This window comes from Camelus dromedarius, chromosome 28 (assembly GCF_036321535.1).
Source record: "Camelus dromedarius isolate mCamDro1 chromosome 28, mCamDro1.pat, whole genome shotgun sequence".
Taxonomy (NCBI): Eukaryota; Metazoa; Chordata; class Mammalia; order Artiodactyla; family Camelidae; genus Camelus; species Camelus dromedarius.
Window position 1 is genome coordinate 26,085,721 of NC_087463.1, and position 25,804 is coordinate 26,111,524.

The 25,804-nt window shown below is 45.0% G+C and overlaps 1 protein-coding gene across 9 annotated transcripts in view; it reads left to right on the forward strand.

The window, feature by feature from the left end:
* The window catches only part of ZNF236 (zinc finger protein 236), an 82,832-nt gene that overhangs the window by 21,316 nt on the left and 35,712 nt on the right, over positions 1–25,804 (forward strand). For all 9 annotated transcript variants that reach the window (XM_064480453.1, XM_064480451.1, XM_064480450.1 and 6 more), the window contains 10 exons: positions 1,777–1,980; positions 2,816–3,044; positions 10,345–10,617; positions 11,114–11,317; positions 16,878–17,019; positions 17,638–17,898; positions 20,310–20,560; positions 21,196–21,297; positions 21,782–21,933; positions 23,255–23,358. In XM_064480453.1, the coding sequence (XP_064336523.1) occupies positions 1,777–1,980; positions 2,816–3,044; positions 10,345–10,617; positions 11,114–11,317; positions 16,878–17,019; positions 17,638–17,898; positions 20,310–20,560; positions 21,196–21,297; positions 21,782–21,933; positions 23,255–23,358 (1,922 nt within the window). The remainder of the gene's footprint in view (positions 1–1,776; positions 1,981–2,815; positions 3,045–10,344; positions 10,618–11,113; positions 11,318–16,877; positions 17,020–17,637; positions 17,899–20,309; positions 20,561–21,195; positions 21,298–21,781; positions 21,934–23,254; positions 23,359–25,804) is intronic.

Sequence of the window (25,804 nt, forward strand, 5' to 3'; positions counted from 1 at the left end):
GATCAGGGAGAATTCTGTGAAGAAGTTCTAATGCTGGGGAATAATTAGAGTATGATAATTCTACTTAGAGTCTTAAATTCTACTTAGGATTGAGTATTTTTTAAATAAAATTTTCAGTGTATAAATCAAGCGGATACTAGAGTTTTCACCATTTCCTTTGGCAATATGCAAATCAAATACGTAGCTGTAGAGAATTACCTGGCATGATAATTCAGATTATTTAAAAATTTTATGTTCTCAGTAAAACCAGCAGATGTTGTACAGGGGCTTGGAAACTAGTAAGCTACCCCGCCTTTCCCCTGGTTCATGTGTGTTCTGCCTCAGGATGCACAGACTGCCCCCAGGACTACCTAGGAATCCATTCAGCCGCCTAAACACTGCCTCTTATGTTGCCTCTCCCATTTTGACTCTTGGCCTTTTTGCTTTACTTTTGAGAGTTTTTTTCAACTTTATCTTATGACTCTTCATTGAATTTTTTTTAAGCTAGTAAGGTTTTTAATTTCTGAGATCTGTCCTTCGTGATCTTACTGTTTCTTTTTCAAGATACTCTTTTCTGGTTTGATGCACTTTCCTTTGAGATCTAAATAGCATTTCTTTTAAAAGTTCTCTTCTTCTCCTTGAGTACCTGTCTTGGTCATCTCCTCGCCCCTCCCTCTTCAGATACCTTGTGATGATCAGTTGCCTGTGTTAAAGACCAGGAGGCCGTAAACCCGCCTCTGAGCTTTTTGTGCGTGAGCAGAGCTGGTTGATCACCAGGGTTACTTTACATGTGATTGGCCAGGGAGCCAGCTCTTAAACTTGGGGTCCCCGGTGGCAGAAGGCAGAAGACTTTTTTGTTTAATCAGGGGACTAAGGGTACAGAAGGTGGCAATCCCCTATTTCTCTGCCTGAAGGTAGGTCCCTCACTGCCTTCTGTTCTGTGGAGGAAGACAGGCCAAAGTAATTTTCCACCGTCTTTTATTCCTTTAATTAATAGACTTTCTTTCTTTTTACTTTATTTTAGTTGAAGTATAGTCAGTTTACAATGTGATGTTTATTTTTTAGAGCAGTTGTAGGCATATAGTAAAGCTGAGCGGAAAGCACAGAGAACTGGCGAAGACTCCCCTGCACCGACACCCGTGGTTACCCTCGTCCTGACTGCAGGCAGGGGACGGCGCAGGGGTCACCACCGATGGGCGAACACTGGTGTGTCGTGATAGAGGGGCTGGGCAGGCTTGGCTGGTGTGACGTCGGCTGTCCCCCAGCCCAGCGCCACGCGGGGTGGGCTCTGCCTGCCGTCTCTGGGTGCAGCCGTTCAGATTCCTGGGTCTCTGAGGAATCGGATTGGCTCTCTCCTCAGATATCCTGGCTATAGCTTTTCAGGACATTTATTCCTCCAGTGCCACTGTTTTTCAGGAATTTTTGGAGTATTTTAGACCAAAGTGATTCCTTTTTTATTTTCTGCAGTTTGTGACTGTTTTATTCCTTCATTTTGATGGGCTAAAGGGAGGTGAGGTTTGTGTGCTCAGTCCCTCACCTGGTAGTCATAGTTTCTGTTGCCACTTAAGACTTTAGGAAACTGTAGTAGAAGAATTCATTGAATATGTTCCTCTAAGAGCCAGTTCTGTGTCTTAACTTGAAAATCCGTGAGACATTTTATTTAAAATTTATGTTTGGAATATTGTGATATTTTAATGCTCACAAGGAAGATATGCTAGTTTCTTTCCTTGTTTTCTTTAAGTGGATATACAAATTACTGTAATTGTTTACCTTAATGAAACTGTTGCTGTGTTTCAGGCCACGCTGTTTCAGGCTTTACCTCTTCAGCAGACGGACGTCCAAGTCACGTCCGCGTCGAGCCAGCAGGGCTCGCAGGCAGTGACGGACGTCATCCAGCAGCTGCTGGAGCTGTCAGAGCCGGGGCCGGGGGAGGCCAGCCAGCCCCCTCAGGCTGGCCAGCAGCTCAGCATCACCGTGGGGATCAGCCAGGACATCTTACAGGTGAGACGCACCTGCCTGCTCTCGTCCGGGTTTCAGTGCTGACAGATGGTCAGGGCTTGTCGGAGTAAAGGGATCTTCATTAAAAATGTGTCCTAATTGAAAAATTACATTGAAACAAAATATACCTATTTAATTACTTACGGACAGTGCAGGATTTGAAATGATTTATTAATCCCTAAGTTACAAAAAGTATAAAACCCTAGTTTTTTCTCTGTAAGTGAATTTTACTTGAAAAGAGTAGGCTTCTCAGAACTTTCTTGTATCTGTCCCTGTTGACGGGTACGAGATGTGTCGTTCTTCCGGCTGTGGCTCCCCTGTAACTCCTTCCAGACAGTCCCTCCTCCCCCGCACCAGGGGACCCAGGAAGAGGGTGGGGGGAGGGGGAGGGAGCAGAGTGCTCTTCTGAATCTCGCTGTTAGTCACAGTCTTCATTTCCAAACATAGAGGCCCGGTTGTGAAAGCTCTCAGGATGTCCTGAAGGTCATGAGGGCGAGCCCAGTATAATTTAAAACAGTGATCCCCAAATCGGCTACAGACAACCGAAGTTGTCTGAGGTAAAATTTCTAACAGTTGAATTAATTCATTTTAATTCCCTTTAATTTAGAAATGTAAATGCTTGGCATGCTGAATTTTGGGTGGAGGTGAGATGTCAGATATGAAAAGGGACACTTCAGCCCTGGGGTTTGGAGCTTCACCTGTGGGAGTGGAGGCTCTCCCTGCAGCGGGGCAGGGTTAGGATTCCACAGGCCGAGCTTTCTGGCGTCTTGGTGGTTGATTTTGACAGGTAGGTCTGGGCCGTCATGTCTCCTAACCTCCTAGTTTTGTTCTGTCTCAGCAAGCCTTAGAAAACAGTGGGCTGTCTTCAATTCCAGTTGCAGCGCCTCCTAGCGAGCCCAGCCACGCCAAGACCTCGGCGGCACAGGGGCAGAATCCTGCCGCCCCCGACGTTTCATGTGAGCCGACGGACCCTGTGGACACAGAGCAAGGAAAAGAGCAGGAAAGCACAGAGAAGTTGGAAAAGAAGGAAAAAAAGATTCTGAAGAAGAAATCACCATTTCTACCTGGTAATTTTAACGTACTTTAAGGTATAGACATTTTGGGTGGTTTATATTTAAGTTAGGTTTTTTTTTGAGTATAAAATCTTACTGAGTCTTTTTTTTTAATGGAAGTCGAGTCAGTTTACAATGTTGTGTCAGTTTCTGGTGCACAGCAGACAGTTCAGTCATACACGTGAAACGTGCCCTCCTTTTTCTTCTGAAAGTAATACGTTTGTTGAAGCTTCTGATGATATCTCCCTAATAGCATTTATTTGTCATAAAGTTTGTTTAGCTTCTCTCTTTCCCATGGGCTGCCTTTGTCCCCCACTAGGGCCCCTCTGGACCTGTCCCTGTCCTGGCGAGGTCTGACTCCTCTCCCCTGCTGTCAGGCCCTGCCTTCCTGCCAGGCCTTCTTCTCATGGCTGAGCTGCCTCCTTTGTACCCAGTGCTGCCACGTGTGGCCTCTAAGGTGCAGCTTCTCTGCTGAAGCCCTGCGGCTCCCGTCACCCCCGGCTCCCCGTCTGCCTTAGAGCCCCGCGTCCTACCCCAGCCTGCGTCCAGTCTCTCCCCTCCCCTGCTGCTGGCTTCTGTTACGGTGACGATGGATTCCTGACATCTTCTGAACATTGTCACGTGTTCTGAATGCCACATATTTCCACAGGCTTTTCTGCAGCACAGATGTCTTCTTCCCGCCCCTCCTGTTCTCTGTCAAAATGCGGGCAGTCATCCGAGTTCAGCCCTGCAGCCTCTGGTGGGAACACCCGGGGCACACTCTGCTCCTCTCGGCCAGCAGCAGAATTGTCCTGGCTCCTGCCTGTGGGCTCCCGGAACACAGCCCGCAGCCCCCACACCCCGTAGTGCTCGGTGCGGCAGGTGCATGGGGCAAGTGCTGCTGAGTCTGACTTGGCTAAAATAGATTCCTCCCTTCTGGGCAAAAGGGCTTCTATAAAAATACCTTGTTTTCTACCCCTCCCAAGTGTCTTGGGAACAAGTGCTTTCTTGCTGCAAAGTATGGAAAACACTGTCACCTCTGTTAACACTTCTCTCTGAGAAGCATTTTTTCATTGTTAACTTGTGCTTGTGAACTCCTTGTTTCTCAGCCCACAAAACGTTGTGGTTCTGTTTTCCTTTTTCTCTTGATCTGACCCGTCCTCCCCTAGTGAAAAACAGTATGATGGAATCCAAGCAGTTTATCGCCTGGGTCTTCCTGGGAGCTAGGGAGGCAAGGAGGAGGAAGAGGGCCACTCCACATACTTCCAGTACCCGAATGGGAGCGTGTAGGTTGCAGGTTAGCTGAGCATCCTTGAGTGTCTCCTTTACACGCACCTGGTGACTGAGGGAAAGCCACGGTCCGTGTGGAAGCTTTCACGTGAGTTTTTGCTGCCTGCCGTCCGGCTGCCGCGCTGAGCCTGTGAGGACGCTCTGTCGTGGTGCCACACTCCTCCAGGCAAAGGGCTGCACCTGGCTTCCCGAAAACGCTGGGCAGCAGTGGCTTCCTAAACTGAGGGAGTGGGACTTCGTTCCTGGTCATTGCATATCTTTAGGTGTTAGAAACAGCTTTCTTTTTTGTACTGACTAAGCATTAGATGGAGATTTCAGAATGGAATTGCAGTTAACCTTATTATGCATTATTTTAATGTGGAGTGTTGTGCTTGTAAAGATTACGTACATTAATTTTTGAAATATTTGAATGAGTTAGATACTTAGAGTACTGAACAAGTTTATGTAGTTCTAGTAAATTTTAGATTAAATGTGATCCTTTATACAAATTGGAGCCAGCTCTTCTTTTTCCCCTTATTGGAAGTCCTGAGGATTGAACTCAGGACCTTGTGCCAAGCACGTGCTCTAACCACTGAGCTGTACCTCCAGCCCCAGCTTTTTGTTTTGTTTTAATCATCTCTCTCATATTGTAATGAGAAAATTATTGGGGACATGTTTCTATATAAAGATACTCCTTTTGATTAAAACTTTTTAGGGACCAGCATACTTTTAATGTAATGATTATTTCTGAAAATACCCCTGCAAGGATAGTTGAATACCATTTGATACACTAACAAGGCCATGAGCAAATTATTCCGTCCATAAGTCATAACATTTTCTTAACAGTTTACAATTAACCTTAAATATATTTCCAAATTGAACATACTCTGCCATCTAAAGCTATCGCTATTTGATTTATTCAGTTTTGTGAGAGTGAATGTTTTTAGTAGAATTTGCTTTGTTATTTTAAGAGGTGTTTTGTGTACGAATAAAACATTTAACAAACGCTTTTGTATTTATCGTGAAACTTGTGACATATAAATTATTGTGACGTTTTAATAAAGTTTGAAATTTATCATTGTAGTAAAATACTGGCTGTGTAGAAATCACAGTGAGAGGTGTTTTGGAAAGCCAGCGACTTACTCCCTTAGCGCAGTGGCGGTGTGACTGTTTTGTGAGGAAACCTTTGTGAAGACCAGAGGGATGTCACCTCTTAGGCCAGAGCGCGCCCTCGGTGGCGTGGCTCCTCATGGGCTTGGGCTTACTCTGTGAGCTCCGAGGGGCGACACCCGTGGCCGGTAGGGGTGCACGGCTCCAGGATGCCATGGGCTTTAGCTTCATCTGCTGTTTAAAAATACATTTTTATCCCCTGCATGCTGTTTTCAATTCCTGGTAACAGCCTTTCCTCTGCTTTCTTATTTTGCTGCTTGTAATCTGCTAAGTGCTTGGAGATCTGATAAACTATGACTTATATAATTTACATAAAAACTAAGTATAAATTGATTCTTGGTGAGAACCTTTGCAACCTTTGTGATTTTTCTTAAAATAACATGCATGAACATCTTGGATTTTTATTTATATCTACTTCAGATAATTCAAGATGCCAACCTATTTTGTACTCCTGCTTTTCTTTTTTTTAGGGAGGTCTGTGTTGTAAGTGAAGATGATTTCTCCCTATTCATGGTTCAGATAAATTACTTGTTATTCTGTGTTATTTTATACATTTTTTTATATTGCAGTTTAGAAAAACTAAAAAATTCTTACTCATTTTGGTTATACTTGAATTTAGTTTGAAAATTCCATGATTTATCTGATTCGTGTAGAATTCTTTGAAACTAAGACATTCAGAATTTACGAGATTTTCTTTAGGTTCTTCTTGGAATTATTTGTCATTTACAATTCAGTGTGAGTATTGTATTTACGTGAGACGTTTAACTTGGTGATGGTGCTCTGGTTTGAACTGCGCACACAGTCTTTCCTGACAACACAGCAGGCTGTGTTGGGGCCAGCATTCACGAGCCAGCCACCTGCTGGCATTCGCAGTGCAGTCTATCATTGCAGAGTTGACACAGAGCAACAGAAAACGGTTTGTAGGTTACCGAGTCTTGTTGTCCAGCGATGGTCAGTTATGGAAGTGCCCTGAGTTGGGAGACAAGAGAAATCAGGGGGCCACGGTGAGAAGGGAAAAGCTTTACTGAGTTGGAAGGAAGAGAACCAATGAATGGAAATGGGTGAAGCAATTTAAGTCAGATTCAGGTGAGGCAGGGGAACACTCTGCTCTGAGGTTCATTTTAGCAATTTCATTTGAGATATTTTTCCATATTAAAAATTATCCAAAAGTTTTGTAGCATTAAAACCTGTTGATATTTAACTAACATTTTATGCAAATCAAGCATTTAGATAGGAGTGTGTTTGGTTGTAGTCATACATATAGAAAAAATTGCTGCACAGGTCATGAGAGTAAAATTACAACTATAGTCTGTTACCCAGTTTTAAAGCTTAGAAAGGACTGGAAAAGTCACTTACATCTCTCCACACAGATCCTACCTTTTTCTGTTGGACTGTTTTGTATTGATTTGTTGGTGTTCTTTAGATGATCTGGATTTTATTCCTTTGTTGTTCATATGTGTTTCAAATACATTAGAAATATCTTTTCTTTCCACTCTCTATAAGATGTATTTTGATCTTGATGAAGAGGGATAGAATTCTTACCTCTAGTGCAGTTATGTTGATCAATCTTTTTATTTACAGTTTGTGCATTCTGTGTTTCACTTAAGAAACCTCTCACTTACCTGTGTTGAGTTTTCCCATGTGTTCTAACAAAAGTACTAACGTTTTGCCGTTTGCATTTAATTCATTAACTTGACCTGCACTTTAATGAAGAGATGCAGGACTGAAGTGTCATTCACCCCTGTGTGATGACTGGCCTGCACCGTGTACCGGGAGGTCTCCCTTCTGATACGTAGTGCAGGTCTCGTTCCAGATCTCCTGACACTTCCGTGTGCATCCAGTCCTCCTCTGCCCTCTGTCTCCGTCAGCATCAGTACCACGCTGTCTCCATGGCTTCATAATAACTCTTGAAGCCCGGAAGATGGCTCTCATCTTTTATCCTCTTCAGGATTATCTTCGTTTTTAGTTTTAAGAAAATTAGTATCTTAAAAAAATACGATGTCTTCTGTTTGCGCGCACGTTTCTCTTCTGTTGGGGTCTTTTGTGATTTATGAAACCATTCTCTTCCGTAGACTACACGTTGTTGAAGCAGCTTAAAGAAATGCAATTGCTATCTACAGAAAATTAGTTTTGATTATTATATTTTCTCCATACTTTGTGTCTGTACACATAAAATAAAATAAAATTTTTCAAACATCTTATATTCAGCAATTTAAAAAAAAGTGATTCTCCACAGCTGTGGTCTTTGTAAAGGACTTGATTTAAGTTTCAAGTTAAAAAAAAAATTTAAGATTCTAGGATAACTACTCTGTGTTCCAACAGCAGTTTTACACAGACCAGCGTCATTTGCCTCTTACTGTCACTTATCTGTATTTAGGGAAAATTACACCCATTTTACAGAAAAATTCCAACACATATACTGCAGTCAGCTCAAAGCAGTCTTTGTAAAGACCAGTGTGAACGGCACAGGAAGATTGCTTCTCTGTGGGTTACTAACTGGAGTCACTGATGGTGGGGGTGGGCACCAGTCCTGATGGCTCTGCTCTCTGAGGAGCACCTTCCAGTCATTTTTAAGACTTCAGCACAGGCTGCTGGTGCGCTTGCCAGAACTCCTGAGTTATTTCCGGATCTGCTTGCAAGGAGGCAGGTGCTGTTGAAGACACTGAGCACATTTGGGCGCCTTTCAGGGAGGACTGTTTCCAGCGTCCCTGCACGTGAGGGCAAGTCTGAGCCTTATGCGTCTGCCAGATCGGAGGCTTGCTCTGCAGTCCCTGGGAAACGTGCGGAGGCTGCGTGCCTCCAGCAAAGTCAGCCCATCGCAGTGGTCCATCTCCTCCTCGGGCTTTGAGAGGACGCTGGGCATGCCCTCGGTGCTCCTTGCTTTCTGGTTTTATCTGTAGATACGAAGGATGTTGATTTTCATGTATTAAAACATGGACCTCTTTCTAAGTTTTAGTTTTTTAGGGTTATATTCGTATCACATGTAAACAATGGTTCTGCCTTTTCCTTTATAGGTGATACTGTGAATTTCTTTATCTTATCTGATTTCATCGCCTGGTATCTCTCGAACATGATGAAATAATAGCAGTGTGGTAGTGGACTTTTTCCTGACTGTGAAGGATTGCTTTTAGTGTTTTTCTGTTAGGTCAAGCAGAGCATTATTGTTGTATTGATTGTTTGTTGTATTGATATGTTTTATTCACCTCCTGTTTTTAGGCAGTTTTTTAAAAAATTAATGCCAGATATTCTATTTCAGTAAATGCCTTTTCATCTTGAAGATAATTATAACATGTATTTTTTTCTTTTTAATTTTATTAATGTGTTTGAAGAGAAAAGCGGGTTGCCCAGCGCTAGGAAGGATTGCCATGTGGGAGTACAGAACTGGTTTTCCAGATCTTTTAGTCTGTCAAAGGGTCAGAAATCTGGGTTCAATTTGCTTTTTCTGACACAGCCTGGGCCAAGCAAAATATATGCAGGCCAGGTTTGGAGACAGTCAGGGCTGCTAGTTTGCGTCTCTGTTCCAGTCTATTCCCAGAAATAATTAGAACCTCGTGACAGTTTTATGTCATCTTACATAATTAAAGATGTATTTTCGTTTTTGCTTGGAAAAAGATCTCATTTGAGAGGATGAGTTCTTAATTTTTAGCTAATAGATGTTATAGTTCTCTCTCATCTTGTTGTATCTTGCTTTTCTGATTTGTCATGATAAGACCTTTAGGTAATTACTGCACATTTCTAAGTTAATTTTTACCTATTAGTTTTAAGCAATCTCAAGTTTTAGACTTCCTTAATAAAAGCAATGTCACCATAGAATACACGTCTGTCACTTTAAAACTCGTGTCCCTCGTGGTTTGTGTGTGTTCCTCTCTTTGTCCTTGTAGGAAAGTGTTACTTTCCATTCTTTTACTTAACCTCCTTCCCTGTGGTTAGTCTTACAGAGAGTATTGTATTCAGGAACAGATTCACTTGCACATAAGGAAAAGTCCTGTATTTACTGATGATACAGGAAAAAAGAGCTTTTATTTTTCCCTAATAAAATTACATCTGTGCAGACATAGTTAAATAGGAGTTAACATTTTCTGATGAATTTCAGTAACATGGCCAAAATCTTTTTGATTTCAAGTGGATTCTTTACCTTATTGTAGGTATCTTATTTAATTTCTGATGAATAAATCTAATTGAAATTTTTTTAAAAAGTAATTCTGCCAAATTTTGTTTTTAAAAATTTCAGAAATTATTTTACTTATATTTCCATAAATTCTAGTTGTGATTTTTCTTCTGATAGGAATAGTTTGAATAATTCAAGGTTGAATAATAGTATTTAGACTTACAAAAGAAACTTTTTCAGTTAATCATGAACTTGTTCATGTCATATATACTATTTCTTTGTTTTAACTATCAGTTCCTTTTTATAGCATAAGAACTTACAGTTTCCTAATTTTTTTTATTTGTGCTATTATTTTTCATTGGTTTTAACGGGCTCAAACAATACTTTTTGCAATTTCATTCTTTCTCTTCGTGTTCTTTGAGTTAATTTTGGAGTCACTTGACCACATCTGCTTTTATTTGCATTGATGGTGGACTGAGTCCGCACTGCTGACTCTTGATTTGTATCATGTTACGGACCTAGGAGGCGCTATCTCTTAGGCTATGATTTGTGGGACGGGTAGGATTTTCTGCAAGATTAGATCACAGTCCTCAATAATTTCCATTATTATGGACATTTTAACTTTTTCCATAATTGATCATACATCTTCTGTTGTGGCAAAAAGTGTGTAGCTTTTTGTAGGTCTTTTATGCTGTTAGTCTCGCCCTAGAAGGACATTGAAGTGTGGTGACATTTGGCATCAGACTGTTTCTGGGCCAGGCTGGACTGCTTTTGTTGTCGTTTCTCCAGGCTCCATCCGTGAGGAGAACGGCGTCCGATGGCATGTGTGTCCCTACTGCGCCAAGGAGTTCCGCAAGCCCAGTGACCTGGTGCGCCACATCCGCATCCACACCCACGAGAAGCCCTTCAAGTGCCCACAGTGCTTCCGAGCCTTTGCCGTGAAGAGCACCCTGACCGCCCACATCAAGACCCACACAGGCATCAAGGCGTTCAAGTGCCAGTACTGTATGAAGAGCTTCTCCACCTCGGGAAGCCTCAAAGTGCACATCCGCCTGCACACAGGTACCAGCCGGCCTCCCTCCTGTAGCGCCGTGGGGCCCACCTGGCCCGCCGAGGACCCCGGCCCCTCCCCTGCCGACCGCCGGCCTTCCCGCAGCAGGCCTGGGGCCGGCACCGTTGTCCCTCGCAGGTGACAGATGCTGCGAGAGAGAGCAGTCTTACCTGGTAGTGTGCTTAAGACTGCTAGTTGGTTTTGAGCATCCGTTTTACATTTTAGGCCTTCTCCTGAAAATCGTAAAGGCTCGCTCTTAACTTAAGATACTCTTTATTACATGCCTTAGCATCTGTAATGTGCACTGTGTGCACACAGAGGAAAATAGCTAATTTATAATAGCCATGAAATTATATATATATGTATGTATATATATATGTGTATATATATAACATGAAATGAGAAACTGACTGTTCATTCAGTATTGAATTACTAGAATTTTATGTTGGCATTAACTGAGATGTAGTTCCTTCCAATAACTCCACATTGTACTTTTATTTTTATTAGGAGTCAGACCCTTTGCTTGTCCTCACTGTGACAAGAAGTTTCGAACCTCAGGACACAGGAAGACTCACATTGCTTCCCACTTTAAGCACACGGAGTTAAGGAAGATGAGGCACCAGCGGAAGCCTGCCAAGGTTCGCGTGGGCAAGGCCAGCGTCCCGGTCCCCGACATTCCCTTGCAGGAGCCGATTCTCATAACAGACGTAGGTAAGAGGCTCTTCCCTTTGGTGCCTTACAGAGGGAGTGTGCATGTCCTGGTGTAAGTGGTTAACTCGTCGTGTCAGTGATGTTAATGGAGCTGTTGTTACGCAGTGCTTTGTTTTATGGGCCAGTATGTTCCACAATCAAATTGAAATCATAGTTCTTTGTCAGCTTCTGCTCAGAGTATGTTCTCAGCTAAGAGAAATGGTGTGTGAGCAAAGGTATCAGTGTGTAAGCCCTCCCTGAGGAAGACTCTGTGTCTCGGTGGAGCTGTCAGAGATGGACGGCGCTGTGTGTGTGCAGCCCCCGGGGCACGTCACTGTTTACATCCTAATCCCTGCGTGATGTGTAACAGGCTGCTGCTCGGGCTGCTTTAACCTTTGGATTAAAAACAAAAACTGCCAGCTTGTAAATTCTTTTTAAGCTCAGTGTTATAGCCGAGGTAAATTATGATTTTGTTAACTAACTAAAAAGAAAACGCTGCTTATGAGAATCTTCAGAAAATGATTTTTGTAGGTCCTAGAACAAAATTAAAGAAAACTCATTCAATTCTGTGCAAGAAAATTCTTTATGCAGTTCCCTGTATTTCATCATTGTCTTAGGCAACATAATGTCATTTGTGAACAAGTTAATAGCAAACAAATTATAATTTAATATAAATGAAGCTTAAATGATATAAAGAGATATTTTAGATAAATGTCAATTATAGTCCACTAATAAGGTGATCAGTAGTCATGGACCTTCTCATGTATCCAAGAGAGCATAGCATGAAAATAGCTAAACCAGAAACAGAAAAAAGGAGAAATACTCAAATACTGAAGTATAATAAGGGGTTTGCAGTTAGATCAGCTTGTGAAAATTAAATTAATAGAAAATAGCTGTCTAAAATTTCATCATATAGAAAAGGAAGACTCAAAATTACAATCACATACTACAAATGGGAACGTTTTATGAACAGATTGGATGAAAACTATCATCAGAAAAATTAAGACTTTGAAGAAGTGTTTCTTACTAAAAAATAGTGAAAATAAATAAAATATATCACTCAACAAGCTAGAAAAGTGAAAGTAGCAACAAGGAATTACTAAGTATAAAAATTTTAGAAGACAGTTCTAGTGAACATAATTTTAGTGTTTTAAAGTGAACAGTTAGATAGATAACCTGCCATGTCTGGTAAAGGCTGAGGAAACATCCATAATGTTAGGGAGGAAAACAAGCTGTAAGCGCAGACACAAATGAGATAAAAATTGTGGCAACTCGGCAGCTTCCTACTAACAAATTTGAAGCTTAGATGAAATGAATTTTTTCTAGAATAATGTACTTACCAGCATTGACTCCAGAAGAAAGAGAAAACCCCCAAAAGATGCAAATTTAAGTTCATCCTCCCCCAAATACCAGTCTCCAGTGATTTTATGTGTAAGTTCCCCTGAGCTTCCCAGGAACTGTGATTCTGAGGGTGTCATTGTTTAGGATGTACAGGCTGGTCGCAGCCCCATGGTAGGTTGGAATTCTTCCCTGTGCTTGTGCGGTCCCGCTAGCTCACAAAAGTAAACAACAGACCAGCTTCACTTAATGTGTGTTCAGTCTTCGCCCCAGTGTCTAGGTTCTCAGTGATTTGTGTTATTCCTAAAATGGGAAAGAATCTCTAATTCAGGACAGATGAAACATTTATTTAGTAGCCTTGGAATTACCTTCACCTTGAGGGGCCCTTCAAATCACCAGTTTCCTCAGGTTGCTGTGAGTCAGGTATACCCTATGGATTTCCTGCCATTAAGTCTACAAATCCTTAGTTGAGTTGAACTGGAGTCTTGATTCCCCAGCTTTTGCCAAGATTAAAATGGGGAACATTTTTCTTTTGGCTTCACAGACGCCTGTGTCTTAGACCAGATTTGTGGAGGCAGAATTCTCCTTTGTTCTAAGCTGAGTGAGACACGTGGGGGAAAGATGATTCATGGAGCTGACTCCACATTGTAAAATGTGAAACACTGTAAATGTTTATTTCCCCCCGTCATTGTTACTTATGTTTGTGTCTGTCTCTTCCCTCGGACTCTGAGCTCTTTGGGGTCTACATAGAAAACATAGGACTGGTGACTGTAATAATCTTTGGGGGGCAGATCTTGATAACAGCATGACAGAGAGGGTTTACATTGGTTAGTCACAATTACCTGACGTAATTGGTAGATGAGGAGTTCCAGCTCAGTCTAGTCACTTAAAACACACTCCCTTTTACACCAGGACTGTCATGTGGGAAAGTGTTAGAAGGCGCTGAATCTTGCTACGCTGGGTGCTTTAGTCTCTGCCTGGAAGGGAGCGTCATTGAAGGGAGGAGTCCCATATAGTCATAGAATTTTTAAAACCTTCACATGGGAACTAAAAAATAATCTTCCCAGAGCTTCTCCACACTCACCACTGTTCATTTTTGCGGATGCAGAAACCGGGCCCCTGAGAGGGCCCCCCAGCCAGCACTTGCGGTGGAGGTAGAGCCTGGGCCCCTGGCGCCGGCATCGGGGTGTGGCCGGTGAAGCTCGCTCACCTCATGCCTGTCCCCGTCGTGCCCGGGCACAGAGGTGGCGGGGCCGTGAATTCTGGGTGTCCTGTGTCCACTGGCATCAGGCAGTGGTCGCCTTGACCGACTGCACTTCAGGGACGTGTCTCACTAGACACGCCATCTGCTGCGCTCTGAGTGCTCTCCCTCCTACTCGAGCACTGAACTTCAGGTGACGTAATGCTGGACTGGGGAAGCACTGGAGTCAAGGGGACTGTCGTGTTGTCATCCGCAGCTGCTCCTGGATTTTCAAATCATGTGTGTATATGACATGTCTGGTTTTCTTCTAAAATCACTATTTTCCTCATATATAGATCACCATTGTGTGTGTGTATCACCATTTTTCCATTTTTGTGGAGGAGCACAGATGTTTGAAATATATTTTCTTGGAAATGAGCCACTTTGGTTACCTGTTACTTTAAACCTCAGGGCTGTGGTGATTGACCCTCCAGTTTATATCCATGTTTTAACCATATTGATATTAGTGCATTGATCTTGCTTTGTCTTCAACATGCTTGTCTAACCTAGTACACCAGGTTCCTCTTCTGTGTTATTTATGTTTAGTATATCATCATTTTGTTATTTTGCAGTATGTGAAAGCTCTTGTAAGACTAAGTTGTATTCTTCCCAAACAAGATAAAGCTTTTTCTTTTAGTATAGAAGGAATTTAGGAAGCTTTGAGGACGTTCCAATTTTTTTTTGAGGCGTATTAACTCACTGAAATTTATTCATGCCTTTCTTTGAGATTAGTAGTTTTCTTTAAGAAAAAAAATATGTATGTATAAGAGGAGTAAGAGTCTATTGAAATGGCATAATGAGACAAGACCCTAGGACTTACACGTATGTTGAGTTCACCTTTTTTTTTTTTCTTCAAATATTGAGACCTTACAGTTAGCCTAACTTTTTAGCAGAACTTTGTGTTTGTAAAATTATCGGAGGTGACAAAAGAAGCCTGTTATTTCACTTCCTTAATAGCTCAAAGTGGGACCCCCCCAACTCTGACCCCTGAAAGGCCTCAAAATCATCTGTGGCTCTGTTTAAAAATACGTGTGCCTGGTACCGCCCCAGAGGTTGTAATCTTACACCTGGGGGGGGGGGGTCACAAGGCAGTGGTTGTATTACTAGATAGTTCAGGCAGCATTGTGAATAGTGTGCAGTTAGAAACAATCAAAATATCCATCAAAAGTGTACTGAGAGAACTGGGTACATTGGAACAGTGGGTTTTCTGGCCAACATCCCAAGAATGATGGGGGTGGTGTCATGGAAGGTTAAATGTGTATGTGAAGTGTGAACAGTAATTGCAGAAGAATGTGTATGGTGGGTCCCACTTATGTTTTTGTGTTACAGGCTGTTTTGTTAGAGTTTATGCTAAACTGTTAATTATGGTTTTCTGTTGAGAGGTTTAACGGGCAGGTTCTGTTTTTCTTTATGATCTTGTGAATTACTGAGACGAGGCCAGAAGACTTGCAGGTTGCACAGGGTGGACTGGCAAGAGATGGGATAAAGATGTTTGGCTCATGGAGGGCAGGCAGGTCTGGTGGGAGGGAGGTCAGACGGGGAGACAGAAGACGGGCTTAGACTGGAGGCCAGGGCTCCTCAGACTTGAATGGGCCCTCAGGAACGGGCGCATCGAGGGGAGCCGTTCAACCAGAGACCTACTGTTACGGAAGGGAAATGAGTAACTAAACATTGTTTATGGGGCCTGCTTAGGGTGGAGAACTTGTTTGTCTTGGAATGTAGGTTCCAGAAGCCACAGGAGAAAAGAGCTGGGAGAACAGTGGGGCGGGAGGGGGCCCTGCACCAGCACGGGGTGACACAGAGAGAAGGGACACCTGTGGGCCTCGGAAGGGCCCCTAACTTCGAGGCCTGGTGCAGATAGCCGGTCTGAAGTCTCTGGTTGAGGTTCTGGAGTCGGGCTGCTCCAGCGAAGGCTAGACGCCAGGGGCTGATGGTGCAGACGGTGGTTCTCTTCCTGGAGGTGCTAAGTCAGGTGCAGCCTCGAGCGCGGAGGAGGTCCCGGCCTGGCTACTCTGACGAAACCACGTGGTCCTGCCGTCTAGTGAGCTTGGTGTCTGCATTGCAGAGCCCCGGGGAGAAACTCTCTGGGAACCCTCCTTTTATTAACTGGCATCAGGTCTGACGAATAGGCAAGCTTTTGAGCCCCATTCCCTCCCGACACCCAATAAGGTGTATATTTTTTTTGGTGTGGGATATGGCAAAAGCAATAATGTATTTTCTTATTTGCAAAATATCTTGCTTTTTCCCTGTGAGACAGACGTAAGACAGCTGTTGGAGGGCTTTTTTGTTTTTTCATTGTGAATTTTATTTATTTTATCTGCTTCTGTGAATTTTTATCATTTGTATAACTACTTGCTTAACATTTCACTTTCTTGTCTTTTTAATGAGTATCTTGTCTGGCAAATTATAGAAAATTAATTTCTCACATTTGTGTATTTGTACAGTTCACTTTAATTGTGGGAGGAGAGATCTACACATTTTTAGTTGGTGTTTTGCTTAGAAATCATTCCATTAAGTTCAACAATGAACAAGGAAGTAGCTTATCAGATATTACATGGAGTTAGAGTCACTTGTGTATTTGAGTTTGTTACAGCACTCAGGTTACACTCTTCATACTGAACAAGGGACTTAAAATCCTGATTAACCTAAATTTTGATATATTTATGTTAGATTCCATGCCAGCAAATGCTCATATAGGAAGAAAATGCAGAAATCCATTAAAAATTGGCTCTAGAGCCAAGAAAAGTAACTGTGACAATAGAGATTTTCCGTAAGTTGGAAAAAAAAAATCTATCTTACGTTAACTTTGTAAGTATTTCCTGCTAGGTATTCTTTAAATAGCCAGTTTCTAACATAATTAAAATGCATTTAGTTGCAACATTGAAATCCGTGCTCTTAATTCCTCAGGATTTTTATCTTGTGGGTAAAGCAGATGGCTTTTGACATTTAACTTTTTTAGTAGTATTGACAGTGATTTATTCCTGATTTTCTTTTGGTTTATAGGTCTTATCCAGCCCATTCCAAGAAACCAGTTTTTTCAAAGTTATTTTAGTAATAATTTTGTAAATGAAGCAGATAGACCGTACAAGTGTTTTTACTGTCATCGTGCATATAAAAAATCATGCCATCTTAAACAACACATCAGGTAAGGTGACATAGATTCAGAGATGGAATTTAGTGTAATTACAGTGATTTATGATCTGGCAACTTGTAGAAATAATACAAATAGTAGTGTTAGCTTTTGGTATTTACAATGTCACTTTTGACCCCAAAGTACTTATTGGTAATTGATATTTTCATTCTTTCGTGTCTTGACTAAAAGGTTTTACCCAGATTACCACTGAATTTTATTTACACTCTTACTGTATTTCAGTGTTTGCAGTTGCCAGGACATCAAAGACGTTTTTGGTTTGTGTCTTTGGGATTATCCTGACAGCTCTGCAGGTGTATCCTCAGAGTTTAGGGTAACTCTTGGTGTGAGAAGCAGGGAAGAGGAAGTAGAAGCCCCATCAGGAGGGACAGATGTTGTGAGGAGGGACAGATGTCGCGAGGAGCGCAGAGCGTGGAGGGCGGCGGGGTCCGGCTCTGTCGGTTGTGCACGAGCTCGGGGCGTAGCGAGGTTGCCTGGGCGCCGAGTCCCGGGGGTCCCGCTGGTAGAACGGAGAGCGGGTCGTGGCTGCTTAGCTCAGAGAAGTGGCGGTCAGGAGAGAGAAGGCGACGCACGAGCCGCTCGCTCGCTCCTCACAATTGTCGTTCCGTTCAGGTCACACACAGGTGAGAAGCCCTTTAAGTGTTCCCAGTGTGGAAGAGGCTTTGTTTCTGCCGGCGTGCTCAAGGCACATGTCCGCACGCACAGCGGCCTCAAGTCGTTCAAGTGTCTGGTGTGCAACGGCGCGTTCAGCACGGGCGGCAGCCTGCGGCGGCACATGGGCATCCACAGCGACCTGCGGCCCTACATGTGCCCCTACTGCCAGAAGACCTTCAAGACCGCGCTCAACTGCAAGAAGCACATGAAGACCCACAGGTGCGTGGGCCAGGCGGCCCGGCCGACTGTCTTCACGGCCCCCGGTGCCGGCCGAGAGTGGTTTGAAGAAGTGCTTGTCTTTGTTTCCTGTATTATCCTAGCTTGATGTGTTTGGACAAAGAAGCTTCTAAATCAGTGTTTAAGGATTTATGGAGAGCCACAGACTAAAGCATGAACGTTTTAACTTTTACTGTGATGTTGAGGTAGTCTGTATTGGGCTAAATGCTTTGTAAACTCTCTTAAAACTGACCGTCAGTACTAGATGAAACGCTAGACAGACAATGGCTGCTATAATGAGGTGGTGAAGAGTCCAAGAAAGGAAATCCTGGTCAAGCCGTGGCTTCTGGGCGCGTCATCAGTGTGACTTGGGTGGCAATTGTTCTGTGTCACTAACCTGAAAAGCATGTGGGTTTCAGCTGTGGAACAGATTCCTCACTAAAGCTCACATGTTTTGCTTGGTCAGAGGGCTGCCCCGTCTCCCTGGAGCTGACCCCCCGAGCCGTTGCAGAGACGCACTTCTGACTGTGTCTCACCTCGACAGTGGGTGTGTCTGTGAAGCCAGAGTCCTGGGCTGTGATAGGAAGCCTGGGCAAGGGGCCGCGTCCTAGTGAAGTGAGACGCCAGGCTTGCCGTAAAGGAGTGTTAGCCTTCTGCCCTAGAGCGCTTACTGACAGGCAGCGTTTTACCCTAGATGCCTCCGTCTGGGCATGACGTACAGAACGGAACTCCAGTGGTTAGAATAAGGAAGCTGTGAGGGACCCGGTTCTGGTTTGCCTCGGCACACTGGGCAGAAGCGATGTCCTTGATTTTGGCACAGCTGACGACATAGCCAAGTTCAACTGCTTCTTGAGACCATCTAGGGAACATGATGGTGTGGGATCAGGGGCCTCTGGCCGGTTATGTATCCAGTTACTACACTTCAGTGCATTTTACGGAGTAAATTCACGTGCTTCACATGTGTTCAGGAACTGGGGATTCGTGAGTGCATGGATGTTCGGGGTGCTGTGTTCCCGCCCTCTGGGGCAGGACGCTCAGGAGGGCTACCCAGCTCAGAGAGGTGGGGCGTGGGCACAGCCCGCCTAGCGCGTAGTGAGCAGTGTCTTTGTCTGTCAGGAAGTGGCCTTGACCGTGCACCTAGTGGTGGCGGGAGGACAGGTTAAGGCCTTGTTGATGGGCCCGAGAGCCAGGGGAGTGATTTCTGGGCAGAGGGCCAGCTGTTTTCAGCTGGGTCACCTCTGTCTGTTGAGTGTTGCCTTGGCCACTGCTCGTCAGGGGTTACGCTGAGGGACATACGCTACAGTTACTCCAGGAGTATGACTTTGAGGTGACAGTGCCATGGCAGAGCCGGGTGTTTATCTTACAGACTGTGTGTCCTTGGAAGCTGCCTGCAGGCAGAGAGTGGCTCTGGTGTGTCAGCCCTTTGTTTGAAGTCTTGGGGATTCCTCAGATACCGTATACACTTGCAGTAAAGACGGTATAAAAAGTTACTAGAGTAAAAGCTATGGAAACACCCAAGCAAACAAACAGGAAACAAAGCTCCCACAGTGACCACAGAGGGGGACCCACGTGGACCCGTGCCACCGCTGTGCAGCGACCCAGTGGTAGTGGTGTCACAGGGCGTGTTCTTTTCTTCCATACTTTTTAGTACATTTCTGTTCCCCCTTCCTTGGTAAAAGTAGTCAAGAAGTGACCATTTTTGATACCAGAAATGAAGAGGAAAGATTGTGTTTGGGACTAGGAGTGGAGTTCTGAGTTGGCAGATTCAGACGATTCTGGAATCCACGGCACCTTAGAATGCGGATTAGCCCCTTCATAGCTTAGATACTGTTGGATAGCCTCACTGAATTCATTGTTCATCTTTCTCTTTGATAGAGAAATTGTTGACCTTGGGAAGATATGCTGGGTGGATTTTGTATAGATAAAAGTAACGTCGACATGAGTAACGGTCTTGCAGGAAGTCAGTGCAGTTCCACGTCCCGTGCTCCGTGCTCTGAGGCGCGGTGACCGGTGGTCCGACGAGGCGTGCGTGGCCCCGGCAGTCGCAGGACAGCCCCGGCCCCCACGCTGTTGTAGCACTGAAGGCGTCTGTGAAGGCGAGGCCCTGTGGCGTGCCTCTCCTCTTCTGAGTGCTCTGGCTCAGTGCAGAGTTTGAGCTGGGAGAGTTCTACTGTGAAACAGGTGGCATCTTTTTTATGTTTTTAAACTTGAAGAAAGTGCTTGTTGCCTTCAGGTCCCTATCATCAGTGACAGACAAGGGATCTGCAGACAAGGGAGTGTGATTTTTCTTTCAGAACTATTAATACTTAGTTTTCAACTGGACTGCCACCGACGTCAGAGTGCGGCAGTTTAACATGAAAGCCGTTGTTGCAGCCGATGCAGGTGTGTCACAGCCCGCTGTTGACTCTTTGAAGGTATGAGCTCGCCCAGCAGCTGCAGCAGCACCAGGAAGCCGCCGCGGTGGATGACAGCCCCTTGGACCAGCAGGGCACGCCTGTCCCCACCCAGATGCAGGTGGAGATCGAGGGCTCCGCGCTGCAGCAGAGCGCCGGGGCCGTGGCAGCCGCGCCCGCCGCCCTGCTGGACCTGGAGCCGCCCCACGTTGTGGTGGAGGAGGCGGGGCTCGGCCAGCAGATAACAGGCCAGCCCTTGGAGGCGGATGAAGGTGAGTGTTTCAGGAGTTTCAGCTTTTAAAAGTTTGCAGCCCGCCATACTCCAGTCCACGTTATCCTCTCACCCTGGCTTTTTACATCACAGTTTGTGCTGTGCGTGCGAGAGTTGGGTGCGCAGCTCGAATTGTGGCAGTAGGGCTTCCCAGAGTGTATGTTTATAACCCGTTTTCACACCTTAATGCACTGAAAATGCCCTTGGTTTGCACTGAGTGGACGTCCGCGCGACCATGCGCATCCCGCTCGGGGCACTTGGAGTCTGGTCCTGGGGCAGGTGAGCCCGTGGACCGCTTGTGTTTGTATCTGGTCCAAGAGAAGGACTCTGCACTTCCTAGCCTCTGTGTTGCCTGGAACAGCGCACATCCAGAAAGGTTTTAAATACTTGTTGAAGGAAATCACATTGGGGTATCATGTCATAGAAGAATGCCTAAGTTTTAGGGTAAACTGAAGTGATACTCTGGAAGTACAAAGATAATGCCTTAACTGCATTTTATGTGTATATAACCTACTGTCTCTTCACAGTAAGGGGGCTGATTTATAAAAACTCAGTGAAGTGTCCTTCTGGACAGATGGTAGGTTTGAAATAACTCCCAGGTTTGTGAATCCCCCCTCCTTGTGTTCTTGTCTTCAGATGGGTTTGTGGCCCCGCAGGGCCCCCTGCAGGGGCACGTGGAGCAGTTTGACGAGCAGGCGCCCCCTCAGCCATCCTTCCAGCCGGCGGGCTTGTCACAGGGTCAGTGCGGGGCCGTACATGTGGATTTTTCAGTGAGCTGTGTTTGGGTTGGGTTTAACTGGACAAAAAACCTTGTTCTTTTAATGCCGTCCTGAAATTCATGGTTTCAAACCAAGTAACTTTCTGCGTGGATTTTACCTGTGTGTATGTGTGTGTGCACACTCGCTGCTTTTCAGTCTGTTCAGATTTTGCAGAAAGCGACCTTTGCAACCATTCTACACGTGGTTTCCAGCCAAGAAACTGTCACTGAGTAGAAGTTGGGACTTAGGGGTGACGGTATTTCTGGCTGGTCTGTAACTTGCACTGAAGGACCTGAGCTGAGTGCAGCCTCCTGCCTGCAAGCAGATGATTTTAGAGCCTGCTGATAAAGACTAATCCTGATTCTAATTCAGAAAGGAGAACTGTTCCTTTAAACATCTTTATTTATGAAACCAACTTTTTGGGGATTTTTTTGGCATAACTCATATTTTCTAATTTATTTCAGGTTTTACAGTGACCGATACATATAATCAGCAGACTGCGTTCCCACCCGTCCAGCAGCTGCAGGACTCCAGCACGCTAGAGTCTCAGGCCCTCTCCACGAGTTTCCACCAGCAGAACTTACTTCAGGTCCCCAGCTCTGATACGATTAACGTAGTGAGTATCACTGAATTGTCATTATTTAGCACATTCTATTTTATTCTTCACTGTAGTTGTTTAAAATTTTACTTACTTAGGAGGGCATGTTAACTTCTTCAGCTTAAAAGGTTATTGCATCACCTGTGAAAATTTAACTGTTTAGTATATAAGGCTTTCTTTTCCCTTAAAACATTTCCATTTAACTTTGAAGATTTCATTCCCATGATGTGGCTTTACCTTTTTGGCTAGAAGTCAGGAAAGTCAGTAGAGTGTGACTGACTTCAGTGACATCTGAAGGGTATTATGTTACTTTAGTGACAAAACCTAAACATTTAAATGGCGTAATATTAAAAGAAATATGTTAGAATGAAAATATAATGAGTGTAGACATACTAAAAATAAATATTTAAATGCATCATTTAAAATTTTTCTCTCCCAGTCAAGTTGGAGGCACTTAAGTTTTTGTTTTTGTTTTGATTTTGCCATTTTTGGAAATCTTTCATTAGTGATGAAAATGATTGGCCAGTCAGTTGTTTTCTTTCTCTAAAAGCCACTACTGGTAGCTTTCCCAAGTGGTGGGCCTGGACCCTGCAGTGACAATCTCGGAGCCTCTTCTCCCTGCTCAGAAGCTGTAATTGACAGCGGATGCTGCCTGTGGGTGGTGGAGGGCCAGCCTCCCCTACTGCGGGGCCTCTGTGTCACACAGCACCCTGCTCACTCGGGGCACGGTGGGGTCGTCCGCATGGGTCCTGGAGGTCGGGGATGAGTGCACACAAGTGGGTTCTCCACTGCTAGGGCCTGTCCCGTGCCGGCTCCGCACGTCCCGAAGGTCAGCCTGTCCTCTGTCCACGGAGCACGCTGTTTCCTGCAGGGTCGGAAGTCACTGAGCAGGTCTCCGCTCGCTTCCCGGCGCTGGCTGCCTGGGGTGCAGCTCCTGTGCAGGAAGGGGCGGGGTCTGCTCTCTTGCTCTCCTGTGACTGTGTGATGAGCGAGGAGACTTAACATTTTAAGCAAGTAGGACCTTTTATTCACTCTCAGAGCAGATGAAAGAGTGTTCTCTTAAGAGACATAAAAAGTACAGAAAGATCAGTCTCGTGCTCGAGTAAACTTTGTATTAAAGCAAGTTATTAGAAGATAAATATAAAAATAAGTACTTCTTCAATAAAATTGGTATAAATGATTTTTATTATTAACCTGGCCCAAATGATTACAGTGAACCACTTGGGGTTTCTCCCTTTTAAATCTGCATTTATGCGTTTTTTTATCCTTAGTTGTTAGTTGTTTTGTATTTATTCATAGATACTCAAGTAGTCTGCCTTATACTTCTACTGAATTTTAGACAACTCGTTTGATTCAAGAGTCATCGCAGGAGGAGCTGGACCTGCAGACCCCACGCCCCCAGTTCCTGGAGGAGAGCGAGGAGCAGAGCCGCCGCTCCTACAGGTACATGTCCGCAGGCGCGCGGCGCCGAACGCGGGCCCCTGCACTCCCGCTCAGGAGCTCTGTGTCGCAGGGTCCGTTGTCGCCCCACTTTGTAAAGGAAGTATCTGAGATGAAAGAGACTAACTTGTGGAAATTTCTACGGCTAGCAAGCAACACGGCCCAGGTTTGGATGCAGCCACCCGCACGTTTACCCTTCTCACGGCAGCGTCCTGTCACCCCTGGGCCTTCGTTACCTTGTTTTCAGAAGTAGCTTCACATTGTGCCTTTTGTCCGAGGCTCTGTGTGTGCTTTGTGTGCACAGCCTGCATCACTACGAAGACAGGGTTAAACGAGCCCACTTGCTGGGTGCCCCCAGGCGCCGGGTGCGGTCTGGGTGCGGGGAGAAGAGCGGAGGCCCCGCCCAGCTCATACGAGGACGCAGGCGTTTACCTGGGTTTCTTTAAAATTAAATATGGGTACATACGCAATAAAAAGGGGAAAATGAATATTGTCTTTATAGAGGTGGTCTTGGCTTGATAATATTTTGCTGATTTTATTGTTTACTTCAAATACTTTATAAACTCTGATGACTTTTTCCAGAGCCATTCAACAAAAAACGTGTCTCATTAGTTACTCTTAAGAAATGGTGATCTACCTTAACTCAGATGAGTGGTCGTAATGATGAGTTTTGAAAATGGATAAGTCTTGTTAATATTGTTAAGCAGGAAACCTTTGAGAGGCCAGGTTCCATTTTCACAGGATTTGTGTTTCATACCTTATGCCTGGGCTTACATGTTAGGTTCTGTCCCTTCAGAAGCGGGTCACCCTGAGGTCTTCATCAGTTTGCAGCTTCAGAACTGCTGGAGCGCTGGCTCTTACCTGCGACTCGTGGACTCTGAGCAGGTGCGCATAGCCAGCCTTAGTGCCTCTCTGACCCCTGATGTCTCACACTTCCATTTACTCAGCAGGTGTCTGCTGATGCTTAAGTTTGGATTTTGCGTCAGTACTTCTAAGTGAGATTAGTCTGATTTTTTTGTATGTGATTCCTTTGTGACATCTGCTCGGGCACTTTTAGATTTCTGGCTACTCAGACGCCAGTCACTCACTCAATCACCATTCATTCATTCAGTCACCATCCACTCAGTCATTCACCATTCACTCAGCCATTCACTCGTTCACCATCCATTCATTCACTCATTTGTTAGTTCAGTGTTTGTGAAGAACTTGCCGTGTGCGGAGCACCAGGGCTGTATCATTGAGCAGAAGAGACGAGAACCTCAGTCCTCATGGAGCTGACGTTCCAGTGGGAAGAGATAATAGGGCAGAATAACCGGTGGCCCCACCGTAGGTCAGTGTTGTGGTGGTGGAGAGAGTGATAGCGGGCGGGGAGGCCCTGGGGGAGTGGGTAGAGGTGAGCTCGGCCTGCTGGGTGGTGACAGGAGCAGACGTGAGAGAAGGAGAAGGGTTAGGGCTGACTTCTAGGACTGTGACCTGAGCCACTGGAAGATGAAATTACTGCTCCTGGAAAGGGAGATCCTGGGGGAGGGCAGGTGTTGGTGTCAAGACTGAGGCTTGGTTTTGAATCATTAGGATTGAATATTCGAGAAGGAATGTCATGTAGGCAGTTCCGTAAACCAGATTGGAATTAAGGGAGAGGCCAGGGTGGACATGCGCACCTGGGAGTTTTCAGTGTGCATGTTAAAGCCGCAGGGGCGATGTCTGTGGGCAAAGGAGGGGCTCAGAGGTTGCGCCCTGGGCGCTCTGCCCAGGGGGATGTGTGCGGGCAGTGTGTGTGCAGATACGGGGTGGGGGTGGGGTCTTTCATCGGCTCAGATGAGAGAGAGCAGGGATCCCCGCCCAGAATGTGAGGAAGCATGGAACCGGGTCCTCTGAGTTTTATTGTAGTGTTACCTTTTGTCCCGTAAGTGACAAAAGTGGAGAGCAGCAGAGCTGCCGGGAGTTGTGAACCCTGGGCAGGGCCCCCTTCAGAGGAGCTGTTTCCGTGAGCAGCTGCACTGCCCACATCTCCTCCTGGAGCTGCGCTGGGTGAGCCGGGTGCAGCCGTGGGAGAGGTCCCATCGCCAGGGGGTGGGGCGGGGCCTGCAGGTCTGGTTCTCACGCTGCCCTCTGGGGTGGCTGTTTCTCTGTGGTCTGTGGCCACCTTTAATGAGTAGATGTGACCATTTTGACAAGTTTGGGTATCTTATTAGGAAACCTTTCTCAGCAAACATCAAATCAGTTAGGGGTGCTTAGCTCCGGAAACGGGTATTTTTTTCTACTGACATTCAGACTAGAATCAATCCCGACTTCGTCTGCAGAATTGTTTCTCTAGAAGTGGTTGGTGACCGTTGTTTGCTTGCTTTTCTGTTGTTACTGGGTGACCTCACTAAACCAGACTCGTCCACTGGGGCAATGCTCCCAGGGGGTTTACGAGAGTCAGTCTTCAGTTCAGCTGCGGCGTCCGCGG